The sequence below is a fragment of the Mastigoproctus giganteus genome, chromosome 3, assembly GCF_048544385.1.
Source record: "Mastigoproctus giganteus isolate SK-2022 chromosome 3, ASM4854438v1, whole genome shotgun sequence".
Lineage (NCBI taxonomy): Eukaryota > Metazoa > Arthropoda > Arachnida > Uropygi > Thelyphonidae > Mastigoproctus > Mastigoproctus giganteus.
Genome location: NC_143577.1, coordinates 105,200,925 through 105,214,507, shown reverse-complemented (window position 1 = coordinate 105,214,507; position 13,583 = coordinate 105,200,925). Strand labels below are relative to the sequence as shown.

The 13,583-nt window shown below is 36.9% G+C and overlaps 1 protein-coding gene across 1 annotated transcript in view; it reads left to right on the top strand.

Annotated features, from left to right (window-relative positions):
• Window positions 1-12,905, top strand: part of LOC150088201 (peptidyl-prolyl cis-trans isomerase-like) — a 127,955-nt gene extending 115,050 nt beyond the window's left edge. The window contains exon 5 of the mRNA XM_090369381.1: window positions 11,983-12,905. Coding sequence (XP_090225507.1) covers window positions 11,983-12,115 — 133 coding nt within the window. The 3' untranslated portion in view covers window positions 12,116-12,905. The remainder of the gene's footprint in view (window positions 1-11,982) is intronic.
• Window positions 12,906-13,583: the final 678 nt, after the last annotated feature.

Genomic DNA, 13,583 nt, shown 5'->3' with positions numbered 1-13,583 from the left:
GGTTCGATGTACTGTGTTGTGACACATTACTCCCATCACCCGCATTCCAGTTACCGGCAGGTTGTGCCACAGTCAACCTTCTGTTGCCACGTACCATCCCGGAGAGACTTTGCTCACCTCGAGCATCGATGAGCCGTGGTTGTCCAACACCTCACTGGACGTTCGTGGGTTTTCCCTCCTCAGACCACTTTCGATAGGTACTAACCACGGCTGACTGTGAACACCCCACCAGCTGTGCCGTTTTGGATATGCTCTGACCCAGTCGTCTGGCCATTACAATTTGGCCTTTGTCAGACTCGCTTAAGTCCGCTGCCTTTCACATCTGAAGAACAAGAGTAACACTGATTAATGGAGCTCAGTATCAGGTGTTTTTTATACTGTATCTCGACCCTGCTCACATGCCGTATCACCTGCAGTTGCTTCGATTTTTATAATGACTCGAAGATCATAATGTTTTGGCTCATTTATGTATATATACAGTGGTACCTTGGATTACGAGTAACTTGGTATGCGAGTGTTTTGCAAGACGAGCAAAAATTTTTAATAAATTTTAACTTGATAAACGAGCGAGGTCTTGCAATACGAGTACAGTCAGTCCTCGTATAACACGTGTTTACACTACACGAATTCGATCATACACGATTTATAAATAGGGGAACGATATCTTATATAACACGAACCGAATTTGCTTATGCACGAAGCGCCTTTGTGTTTACAAGAAATGGCAGTCGAACGCAGAATCACCCCAACCGAACGCAACCCGATAGGAATGAAGAGAAGATTTTGAAAATGTATTTATGGTTTTTTATATCAGTGAAGGGGAAACACATTTCACCATAATAACGTAAAAACCAACACAATTCCAGCTATCGGTATAATCGCAAATGCAATTAGATCGAGTTTACTACCAGTTTATAACAGATTGCACTCGCAAGAAACTAGAAATTGTTTTTATTGTTTTATGGTAGTAACCCCTAGAAATGTGCTTTAGTAAAATGTGAGGTGTTAATAGAGTTGTCTCTGCCTTTACGGTGTTGTTTATTCAGTTGCTACACGCGCAGCTTTGTTTATGTGTATCAAGCGTGCCTCCTCGTTTTGTAATTGTGCTTTATTCCCTAAAAATGAGTAAAATAATTAAAAGGTGTGAAAAGGAAGCATCCTGGCGAAGACACTGCAGATTCAGAGAGAAAAAAAAAAACAATATCGATAAACAGAGGCGGACTGGGTCAAAAATTCTTACCCGGGAAAATTTATAGTGGCCTCATACTACGGTTTATGGCCAAAATCACACCGGCCTCCAGCCCACCGGGCTACACGCGTGCAGCTTTGTTTATGTGTATCAAGCGTGCCTCGTCGTTTTGTAATAGTGCGAGCGATGAATCTGATTTCCGTGAAATCCTGAAAAGGAGGCAAAAGCAAGTGTCATTGGAAAGATTCCTTGTTAAAGTCGCACAAAAAGAAAAAATCAACAGATAGCAGTGATTCCGTTAGAGACAGTGAAAGTCGTCCTACCCAATAATTAATAAATTCGATTGCTTTATGTATATTAAATTTAAATATTAAAAATATAAAAAGGTATGTATTTTGTATTAATCATTTTACAGTATATGAATATTTTTGAGTTTTGGAACAAATCATCTGGGTTTCCATTATTTCTTATGGGGAAATTTGCTTTGATATACGAGTGCTTTGGATTACGAGCACGTTTCCGGAACGAATTATGCTCGCAAACCAAGGTACCACTGTATATATATATATAAGTACACACAGGGTGTCCATAAATTGACCACATTACAAATTATTATATACCAGGAACTACAAGAAATATTAGCAAACAGTTTTTTTTTTTTTTTTCAGTAGAAAGGAAATCAAAAAGTTAATAAGTTTCCACATGGGCACCATGTAGGATATCTAAATAGTTTACAATTTTGCATCAAGTGTTTTCTATCATTTCAGGTGTTAAGGAAGCAATTTCATCCATATTTGCATATGATATGCCCAATCCTTCACATTGAAAAAAAAAAATTCTAGTGGGGTTATATCCAGGGAATTGGACCTCCCATCGGCCTGGAATATGCTCACTGAGAAATTGTCACACAGTTGAAACCCAATGAGGAGGAATGCCATCTTGTTGAAACAATGTTCAGTTGATGTTCTGCTATCTGCAGAATCGCAAAATGCTCTAGCATGTCCAAATAATTGTTACTATTAACTCAGTAACTGATGGTCACTTCCAACATTAAAATGGTTCAAGACTGGGCAGTTAGTGAATATCGTTTTAATGTTTGTCAGTATGAAGTCAATTTCAGTAGCATTAGCAAAGGCACACTACGCAAGAAAGCAAGGCGCCTCCGTAGCCGGGTGGGCAGGAGCAGCAGTGCATAGCACACGCTTCTTGATTAGACCGGAGTTCGAGCCCGTCACCACCAAATACGGAGGATGCGGAAAGGTCAGGGAATGACCACCGCATATCCCGGAGCAATATGGCCTTAATTGCTAATGCTCCTAAAAACAAAATAACAAACAAACAAACAAGCAAGAAAGCAAGTTTATATAGCATCAGCTAAAAAAAAAAAAAAAACCCCTTATTTCACCCATCCACTCACTCCAAATGTTTGTCAGTTCTGCTTGAATCTATTTAAGCTATCAACTTCTACGACAGATGGAAGTTTGTTCCGGCAATCAACCACCTGCTGGCTCAAGGCACAGTTCTGCACATCTATCCTACAACCGTCTTTCCTCGATTTGAATTTATGCCCTCTTAGGTGATCATTCTGAACAAGAGGAAGAATCCCATCAGCATTGAGCATGCTCAAACCATTCAATGCTTTATACACTTCAATCAGATCACGTCACAGGTGCCTAATCTGCAGATACTGTAATTTGAAAAATTTAAGCCTTTCTTCCTAACAGCAACCCTTTGTTCCATTCACTAATCTTGTTGCTCTTCTCTGTACTCGTTCCAAGAGCTCTACATCCTTCTTAAAATGAGTCTTCCAGACCTGCACACAATACTCAAGGTGTGGCCTGACCATTGCCTTATACAAGGGGATAATCACCTCCTTATCCCTGCTAGAAAAATTCCTGAATATCATTGACAAGACACCATGAGCTACTCTTGCAGACTGCCTGCACTGCTCAGAAAACTTCATATCTGCCTACACAATTAGCCCCAGGTCCTTTTAATTCTCTACCACTGTCAGTATAGTACCACAGAGTTGATACGTTACTCTGGGGTTACTGCTTCCCATATATAGTACTTTACATTTGTCAGTGTTAAACTTCATTTGCCACCTCTCAGCCCATCTGCTCAACTTTTCTAGATCCTGTTACAGCAGCGTACTGTCATTAGTCATTAACAATCCTGCCAACCTTCTTCGTATCCATAGCAGCAATTTGCCTCCAATGCCATACTGCTCCAATTTGTGCAGCAGTCTTCCATGTGCAACAGTATCAAAGTAATATTGATATATCAAAGTAATATATCAATATTACTTCCTTTGCCACCTCCTTTAATATAACTGGATAGATTCCATCCACCCCAGGTGCCTTTCTTATGTTTATCTTCAACAATTTCTCCTCCACTCTACTCTCAGTTATTATAAGAATATCTAGCTTACTGCCAGAGTTTAATACACCTCTGGAATTCCCCTCCCTGAATAACTCCTCATGTGTGAATGCAGATGCAAAATATTCATTTAGTTTGTTAGCTACCTGAACAGGATCATCAACAGTTGAACCATCGATATCAAGTGGACCAATTTAATTCATCCCCTTCCTTCTAGAACAGGCCCGGGTAAAACTATGGCCGCATGCGGACCGCCGCACATTTTTGTGCGGCCCGCGAGCTTTAATTGTATTTTCGAAAAAAGTTTACTTATTTTATGCCTTTTTGAAAAATAAATTTGTATATGTAATACATTATAGAATTTGTCGACTTGTAAATTGTTTTATCATCTCTGTATTGTTCAAATTGAGATAGAATTTGAAATTGTGCGTGAACCAAAGCGAGCCAACGGGCACTTTTATAATTTGTGATTATAACGGTATAATATGCGATTATAAACTAGCCGTGCGAAACTTATTCAGGGAGGGGAATGCCAGAGGTGTATTAAACTAAGTGGTAACAAACAACCGGTGATGACGAAACGGCTTTACTGCGGTGGTTGAGTAATAGGATAGGACTGCTGACCGGCCCGCAGTTCCAATCTGTTTCCTCTGACAGTCATCCCTCAGTTTTTTTGCGTTAGCATCTTGGTGCCAGTAGCAATAAAAATAATATTTATGCCCTTTTAAAAATGAATAAAAAATGAAAAATTCAACAAGAGCATCATGTCTTCAATGAAGAGTGGAACGCAAAATACTAACATAAATAACAAGACTGTTTGTCTCATCTGCCAGGAGAGTGTCTCAGTGTTGAAAGAGTACAATATTAAAAGACATTTCACTCTTAAACATTCCGAATATGGTGCCAATTTAACTCTGGAAACGAGAAAGAAAACTGCTGATGGATTGATTCAAAATTTATCTAGACAAAAAATGTGTTTACGTGGCTAACTAAGGAACAAGAAGCTACTGTACAGGCAAGTTTTGTTATTTCTCATATAATTGTAAAAAGCAACAAGCCTTTTTCTGATGGAGACTATATTAAAGAATGTATGACTGAAGCTTGCGGAATTATATGTCCTGACATTAAACACAAATTTGAGAATATAAGTTTATCTTGGCGAACCGTAGTAAGAAGAATTGAATGTATCGATACAAATTTGAATGAGCAATTATTATCAGTATTAGAATCCATAACATGGTACTCGATAGCTCTCGACAAAAGTAACAACCAAAAGAATACTGCACAGTTATTAATTTTCATACATGGATGTACCTCTAATTTTTCTTCTCTTCAAATTATTGAAGAGCTTCTTTCAATGGAATCTCTTAAAGACCAAACAATGGGAGCTGATATAGTTGAAAAATGTTTAACAAGAAGATATAATTTACAATGGAACAAAATGGTAAGCGTAACAACTGACAGAGCACCAAGTTTGACAAGTAAAAATGTTGGAGCGTTAAAGAAAATTCAGGATAAAATTTGCGAAAATTATCCTGATTATAATTTAATTACAATTCATTGTATTATGCATCAACAAGTATTATGTAAAAATGTGTTAAAAGTTGAACATGTCACATCTTTTATATTAAACTAGTAAATTTATTATGATCGAGGTGACCTGAAACAAAGACAATTCATTAATTTTCTTCACGATATTCAATCCGAGTACACAGATATTCCTTATCATAGCCAAATTCGATGGCTTAGCTTAGGAAAAGTTCTTCAGCGAGTATGGGATCTTAAAGATTACATCGTTCTATTTTTAAAGCTGAAAAATATTATGGACTTTCCCAAATTAACTGATAATAACTGGATTTGTGATTTTGCATTTACCCTGGACATTGTGACGCAATTAAATACTTTCAAAAAGTGTTACAAGGGAAAAATTTATACGCACATAATATGGTAAAAAGTTTGAATGGATTTCAATTAAAACTCCAGTTGTTCCTTCGACATTTATTGATTAACAACATAAGCCACTTTCCAACCATGAAGTTGATGAAGATTCCAGAAAATAAATTTGAAAAATATTGTGAGATTATCAACGCTTTGAATGACGACTTTTCGTGAAGATTTGGCAACTTCCGAAAAATTAAGACAAGTTTGGCAATAGCGCACGACCCATTTTCAATAGAAATTGATAGTGCACCGAGTGAATTACAGCTTCAGATTATAGATCTGCAGTGTGATACTGATTTAAGGGAATTGCACCGTCGTGAAGAAATCTGTAAATTTTACAGTACTCTTAATTCGGACAAATTCGACAAATTTGACGAACTTATAAAGATTTTGCCCGAAAAATGTTGGTTATTTTTGGATCAACCTACATATGTGAACAAACATTTTCCATCATGAATCTAAATAAAAATTCTTTATGATCAAGCATCACTGATGAACATTTACAAGCAGTTTTAAGAATCTCAACTAAAAAATTAACGCCCGAAATTTAAAAAAAATGTTGAAGATGTAAAACAGTTCCATTCCTCTCATTAAATTCTAGGTTGTTAGAGAATCATTTTTTTATGGTATATTTCTTCTCCATGATAACAAATAATATATATCTAAAAATAGTATTTTATGTGCGGCCCGCCTTCTTATTGAATTCTTAATGTGGCCCTTCAGCCAAAAAGTTTGCCCAGGTCTGTTCTAGAGTTTACATAAGTAAAAAACTCTTTGCTGTTTTTCTTTGCATCCTTTGCTAAAGATTTCTCGTAATCTGCCTGCGTTCTTTGTGACTTGGTTACAGACCAGCTTATATCTATCATGGGCTTCTGTGTCACCTGTTATTTTATATGTATCCCATGCATTTCTCTTTACCCTTAATGGTAGTTACCTCTTTGAGTAAATCCCACTTAAGCACACTGTGATCACTGCTACCTAGTGGTTCCTTTATCTGCAGATTCTTAATGCATGAAGAATCACTACTGATAATCAGATCAAGAGTATTACTTCCTCTATTTCCAAGAGGGCTCTTCTACGTCAGTTTTCATTGTCTCTTTTCCTTGAAGAATGAGTTCGGGATGAACAAATTTGTTCTTCTGCATATTCAATTATAGACTGCCTCTATCATCTCTTTTTCCAGTTCCATATAGGCCGACAGATCTTTCCCCATTTTGGATCTTACCAATTCCGCATTATAATTTTAGTAATGGGAGATTATTCCATATTAGTTAGCACTATATATATATATAAAACAAGATCTATTAAGATAACAGATAACTGATATTAAAAGAAATTTTGTTTGTTTTTCTTTCATACCTGGTCCTTGAGATTGTCATAGACATTCTCACAGATATGCCAGACAAGCTGTACTTGTTACCTGGGAGTCTAAAATGCTGATGGAACTGATATTCGGGTGACACTCAAGTCAAGTGGACGCAATTTCGGCGAAGTCCGGACGTTCTGTGACAGCCAGATCCTCTGCTTGCACCTTCACGATGGTGGGACTATTAATAATCCTGGGTATAACCTCCATGCCCAAGTACTTGGTGGGTGACCACCCAGGTGAGAACCAATGTAAGCAGAGGTCGAGGTGTGGCGCCCACACCACATGGAGGAACGCCACCCCTTTATGTTACCAGGCAGTACTAGGTGGTATATGATTCTCATAAACCGGTGAAATACCACTTTGCTTATTGGAGGCTTGAAGTGGTGGAACCCATGTTTAGTCTCTAGAGCTAAGTTCCGGTCAACCCTTTCCTATCTCTTCCATCATGCAGTATGATTGATGACTTTTGAGGTTATGATGAACGTCGTGGCGAGATCCAATATTCCTTACATTTCGAGGGTACAGCTCTAAAATGGTGTTCGCAGGCCGGCCGCTAGTTAGTACACCGGACCGAACCTATTGGTAACTCTGTAGGAGGCTTCCGGATCAGCTAGTGTATAATCTTGCTACCTCTACTCTGCCAGATAGTGACTGGAGGGAGTCCGAGTAGTGTGTATGCGGGAAGCATTGTTGAGGCCACGTAATGTCAAGGATCTGGGTATATTCTTACCATGTGTATGCCATATCCAAAAATTTCATTACTTCATACAGCATGTCCCACCCACTTTTTCTTACTGTTGAATACACCACGAATTGTCAAACTAATAGAGCAAGCTTATCTGTGAAAAGATCTAAACCTCCCAAGTACTTCCTAATTCATTTCACAAATATACGTGGTCTCAATTCTAATCTCAAAGATGTCCATTTCCACTTGCAGTCTGCCAAACCCCATGTACTTTTTCTGACAGAATCTCAGTTATCGGTTGATTCAACTACTGCTCATCTCAGATGCCCAAATTATTCGCTCTGTATGATTCCTTTCGCCTCAAAGGTGGTATTTGTGCATATGTCCGTTCTGATATTCCCTGTCAGAGACTTGGCAATTTGGAATCTCCTCTCTTTGATCTTCTCTGGCTTAAAATCTCTCTACCTCATTGTGTCAAATTCATCTGTTGTCTCTACCGTTCTCCCAACTCCACTAATCACTTGGAGCTCTTTGACTTTCTCCAGTCCAACTTTCCTAACAGTGAGGTAATTTTCCTTGTGATTTTAATGTTCACAACTCCAGCTGGCTTCCGTTTTCTAGTCACACCGACCCAGCAGGTCGAGATGCTGAGACTTTTGCAATTACTAATGACCTATCGCAGATTATTCATTTACCTACAAGAATACCGGACAATCCTAATCATACAGCCAATATGCTTGATCTTTTTCTCACAAACAACCCTTCTAAGTACACGGCTGAAGTGGGAGGTCCTTTAGGCACTTCAGATCACAACTTGGTGATTTACTCTTCTCCAATGGAACCTTTATCTCATGGCTATTCCCAACCTTGTGTTGTTTGGCATTACAAGAATGCAAAATGGGATGACCTGCGAGACTTCTTTTCCTTGGTCAGATTACAGTTTCAAAACTTCTGATGTCAACATTTGCTCAGATCATGTCAGTGAAATTATTCTTGCAGTAATGGAATCCTTTATCCCACACTCCACTTTAAAATCTCGTCCTTTATCTAAACCTTGGTTTTCCAATAAATGTGCTAAGGCTGTTCAAGAGAAGAACGTTGCATATCGTAATTGGCTTGTTTCTAATTCTTCAGTTTCATTTTCTGCTTACACTGAAGCCCACAACAATTGTAAAGCAGTTATTAATCAGTCCAAACTAGAGTTTGAACAGGCTAACAATAGAAAACTTGCTTCGTGCCCTAATGGTAGCCGAGCATTCTGGTCTCTTGCCAAAGCTATTGGCCGCAACTTTTGCCCATCCCTGCTCCCACCTCTGTCCAACCAGATGGTTCTGTTGTCACTTCAGCCAAGGATAAAGCTGACCTGCTATCATCCCATTTTTCTTCCAGCTCATGCATTAATAATCTTGGTAAAAACACCTTCCACCATTCCCAACACGCTGCATTCAATGCCTCCTGTGGTCTTCCGTCAAAAGGATATCAAAAGGATTTTGATGAATCTTGATGTTAAGAAAGTCCAGGTCCTGATGGTATTTCTCCACTTGGTCTCAAAATCTGTGCTCCTGAACTTACTCCTGTTCTTTGCTGCCTTTTTTCACTTTCTTATTCCAAAGGTGTTTTTCCTTTTGCTTGGAAATTTGCTCATATCCAGCCAGTTCCTAAAAAGGGTGACAAATCACTCCCATCCAATTATCGTCCCATTGCAATTACTTCTACTCTTTCTAAAGTAATGGAGAAATCAATTAACAGCCAACTCTTAAACTACCTTGACACCTTCCGTCTGATCAACGATCGCCAGTATGGATTCCATCAGTGTCGATCCACTGGTGATATTCTGGCTTATGTTACCCATTTATGGACGAATTCAATGGAAAGGTTCGGTGAAACACACGTAATTGCTCTTGACATCTCAAAGGCTTTTGATCGTGTTTGGCATAAAGGTCTTCTAAACAAGCTTCCATCTTATTGTTTGCCAACTGTTTTTAGTAATTGGTTATCTAGTTTTCTCTCTGATCGCTCACTGAGGGTGATGGTAGATGGCTCTCTGTCTTCTAACTTCTCCACTAATGCCGGTGTCCCCCAAGGTTCAGTTCTTTCCTCCACTCTTTTCCTCTTGTATATCAATGACCTTCTTTCATTGACTGGAAATCCTATCCATAGTTTTGCCGATGATAGCACGTTGCATTCCACTTTCCATTTTTAGAAACCTTGTCTTGCTCAATCAGCTTCAACTTTTCTAAAATCTGCTACGAATTCCTTAAATGCCGATCTTCAGGTAATTCTCCAGTGGGGCAAAGACAACTTAGTTGATTTCAACCCTTCTAAAACTCAGTCTTGTCTTATATCTCGCAAAAAGGATTCTTCTGCTCCTATGCTTATCTTTAGTGACTCCGATTTCTAGGCAAAATGATATATCTCTTTTTGGGATTACCTTGACTTCTAATCTCTCTTGGCACAAGCACATTACAAATATTGCTTCCTCTGCATCTAAAAAACTTGGTTTTCTCTTTCGCTTTCGGCATTACTTTTCTTCCAAACAGCTTCTCACTCTGTATAAATCGCAAATCCGCCCTGCCATGGAATGTTGTTCCCACATCTGGGGTGGTGCCCCCAAAACCTCTCTCAGGCTTCTTGATTCCATTCAGAAGAGGGCATTTAGGTTAATTAATGATTCATCTCTAACAGTGTCTCTCCACTTGCTTTCTCATAGACGTACTGTTTCTGCTGCATGCCTCTTCTACAGATACTTCCATGGGCACTGTTCTTCTGAATTGGCTTCTGTAATTCCCACTCTCTCTTTCAAAACAGTCTGAACAAGTGCGGCCACCAGCCAACATCCATTTACTGTCCAACTTCAAACCCACAGAACCAACTTTTCATCTTCCTCATTTATTCATTCAACTGCTGTTTTCTGGAACAACCTTCCTTCATACATATTTCCTGAAAATTACAATTTACAGAAGTTCAAGTCCAATGTCAACAAATATCTTCTTTCGTCTTCTCATCCTCCGACCCAAGCACGGTACTAGTACTATAGGTTCTAATACCTCTCGTGTTTGGGATTCACATAAAAAAAAAAAAAATACTAAATAACTAACTTTAGCCATCGGGTGGTTGGTTGGTGGAACAAACTTCCAACCTTTGTTGTGGAAGTTGATAGCCTAAATAAATTTAAGGCTGAGCTGGACAGGTACTTGGAACGAATGGAGGGGTGTAATGGGAGCGTGTTTTTTTTTTTTTTTTTTTGGCTGATGCTGCCAAAAGCATGTTTTCATGCATCATATGCCTCTACTAATGCTACTAACTTAGGGTGAATTTCTAATCAATAACTGGGTCTGATAAGCTTGGAGAGGAATTAAATCCTCCAGTGACTAAAAGAGCATAAAAATTATTATTATTATTTTTATTTTTTATTTTTTTGTTGACGTTATTTGGTTTACATCTTCATTTAAAAATTGATTTTATGCTAGTGTCCTTGCAATTCTTTTAGTATTACTTACAGATAGTTTCTTTTTTAGAAATTAGTTTCAGTGAAAAATTGTACACTAAAATAAGATTTCATTGCTCTCTGTCTCCTCATGAGCAGCCATAACTAACATTTGGCAAAAGCAATAACAGGGACTTTTTTTGCTATCAGAAGAAGCCTGTTTAGTTACATATAAGATGATTGGTTGAAGAGTTGCCTTCACATGGCATTTTTTTAAACACAGAGACCTGGCCTTTGCCAATCAATTTGGAGAGGTCTGGGTTCAAATCCTGTCAATGCCTGGAGAAATTTCTAAAGTTCCCTTCAGTTGGGGCTGCATTTAAAAAAATAATAACGTTCTCTTATTTAATGCTCAGATATTTTTAACAGCTTCAGTTCCAGAACATTTTGATCCTACCTTGAATATGGTGGAAATTCAGGTTCAGAAAAATCCTTATTTAAGTGTAAAAATGCAAAAATGTATACTGAACCACTGTCATTCCCATTTAATCAAAAACAAACAAAATACTGATGTGGGCATTTTAATAAAAATTTCTTGTAATGACTTGACTCTTGGATCCTCATAATCGTAATCTAGATTGCAATCAAAGGTTAGCAAACCATTTACCTCAAAGGAAAGAAATTTTGATGATAGATTTGTTAATTTCATAAGGGCAGTTATTAAAAAAAAAAAAAAACAGCTGTTATTAAACTTTAACCAAAACAGGACTTAAAGGCAGTTCAAGATGTCCAAACAAGTATGAATGCATGGGTGAGGTTATTTTTAAATTAATGTACAATATTTCATTAATAGCAAGTGACTTTTTTCCCTTTAAGGATTGGCTATTTTTTATATTTATCCTGTGGTCTATCATGTATACTGTAATGGCGCAATAAAACCATTCATCCTGTATTTAAATTTTTTTTTATTTATTTTATTTTTTTATTTGTAGGCTGGATGGAAAACATGTTGTATTTGGTGAAGTTGTTGAAGGTTTAGATGTTGTTACAGAAATAGAAAAACTTGGAACCCAGAATGGGAAAACAACCAAGAAGATCATTGTTGCTAATTGTGGCCAACTTTGAAGCTTATGGATTTAAAAAGAAAACACTATTTATTATTATTTATTTTTATTTTTTTTTGTTGAAGTATTTGGTTTACATCTTTATTTAAAAATTGATTTTATGCTAGTATCCTTGCAATTCTTTTAGTATTACTTACAGATATTTTCTTTTTTAGAAATTAGTTTCAGTGAAAAATTGTACTCTAAAATAAGATTTCAGAGCTCTCCTCATGAGCAGCCATAATTAACATTTGGCAAAAGCAATAACAGGGACTTTTTTTTGCTATCAGAAGAAGCCTGTTTAGTTACACATAACCTGATTGTTGAAGAGTGGTCATACTTCACATGGCACTTTTTTAAACACAGTAACCTAACTAAAGCTTGCCTTACATTAAAAGTTAAGTTACTTTAAATAATTATACAATTTGAGGACAAGGTGGGGTAACCAGGCCTAATGAAAAGTTCAGTGAAGCGGAGGGAGAGAAAGAGAATACCTGCTTATACAACCCTAGAGTTTCTCTGGTAATATGTATTTTATGTTCATGCTGAAAATGGGAAATATGATGTGAATGATTTGTTGTCTCTTCAGTCAGAATAGTGGCAGTGGACAATTAGACTGCTCCTGATAGCATAGGAGTCCCTTACTGTACATCTGGCCAATTTTCCTTATCAACTGTATACTATATATATATTTGCAGTTTGTAAAAAGTTATGTAAATCTTAGCAAATTTAAGAAGAAATAACGTAAAATATTTATGTACTTATTTATGGTCTTGTGATTTCAGATTATTAAATTGTTTTATTATAACATATACATTTTTAAAAGTATTTTGAAATAGAACTTTTGGCACATAACAGTTCTTCAAAGCAACAATTTAAGATTATGCCAGAATTATTGGTGTTTTTTCAAACAAACTAGTTCGGGCAGCATTTTATAACAGTCATAAGAAATTACTCTTTACCTTACTTCCTAAATGTATAGAAAAAATAATTATTCAGTAACAATCTTGGTAACAGGCAAATAGGTTGTTTCAGTGATGTGCACATTTACTTTTAAAGATATAATTTTAATAAGTGATTCACAATTAGAGCTTCTGGTTAATTCAATCTGTATAAGAGAGAGAGATGTCTGTATGAAAAAAAAAATTTTCTTAATCCAACTAATATGCCAACATGGTCATTTCTGCTAACTTTGAATTGAACAAGCTTTCCTTGTGATGTAATAATAGAACATTCAACTCATATACACTAACTTAAACCTCTAGTGAGTGCATAAAAAAAAAAAAAAAAATCCAAAGAAGGGTACACTGTGTAGTTTACTTTTATCCACTAAAAAAAAAGTTAGTGGTGTACTTTGTACACCACTAACTTTTTTTTAGTGGATAAAAGGGAAGAAATAATTGAAAATAATGCACTTTATTCTGATACTACATTGGATAATATATAAGAAAAAATATTTAAAAAAAGAATTCCCAATATGAAGCAAGCAA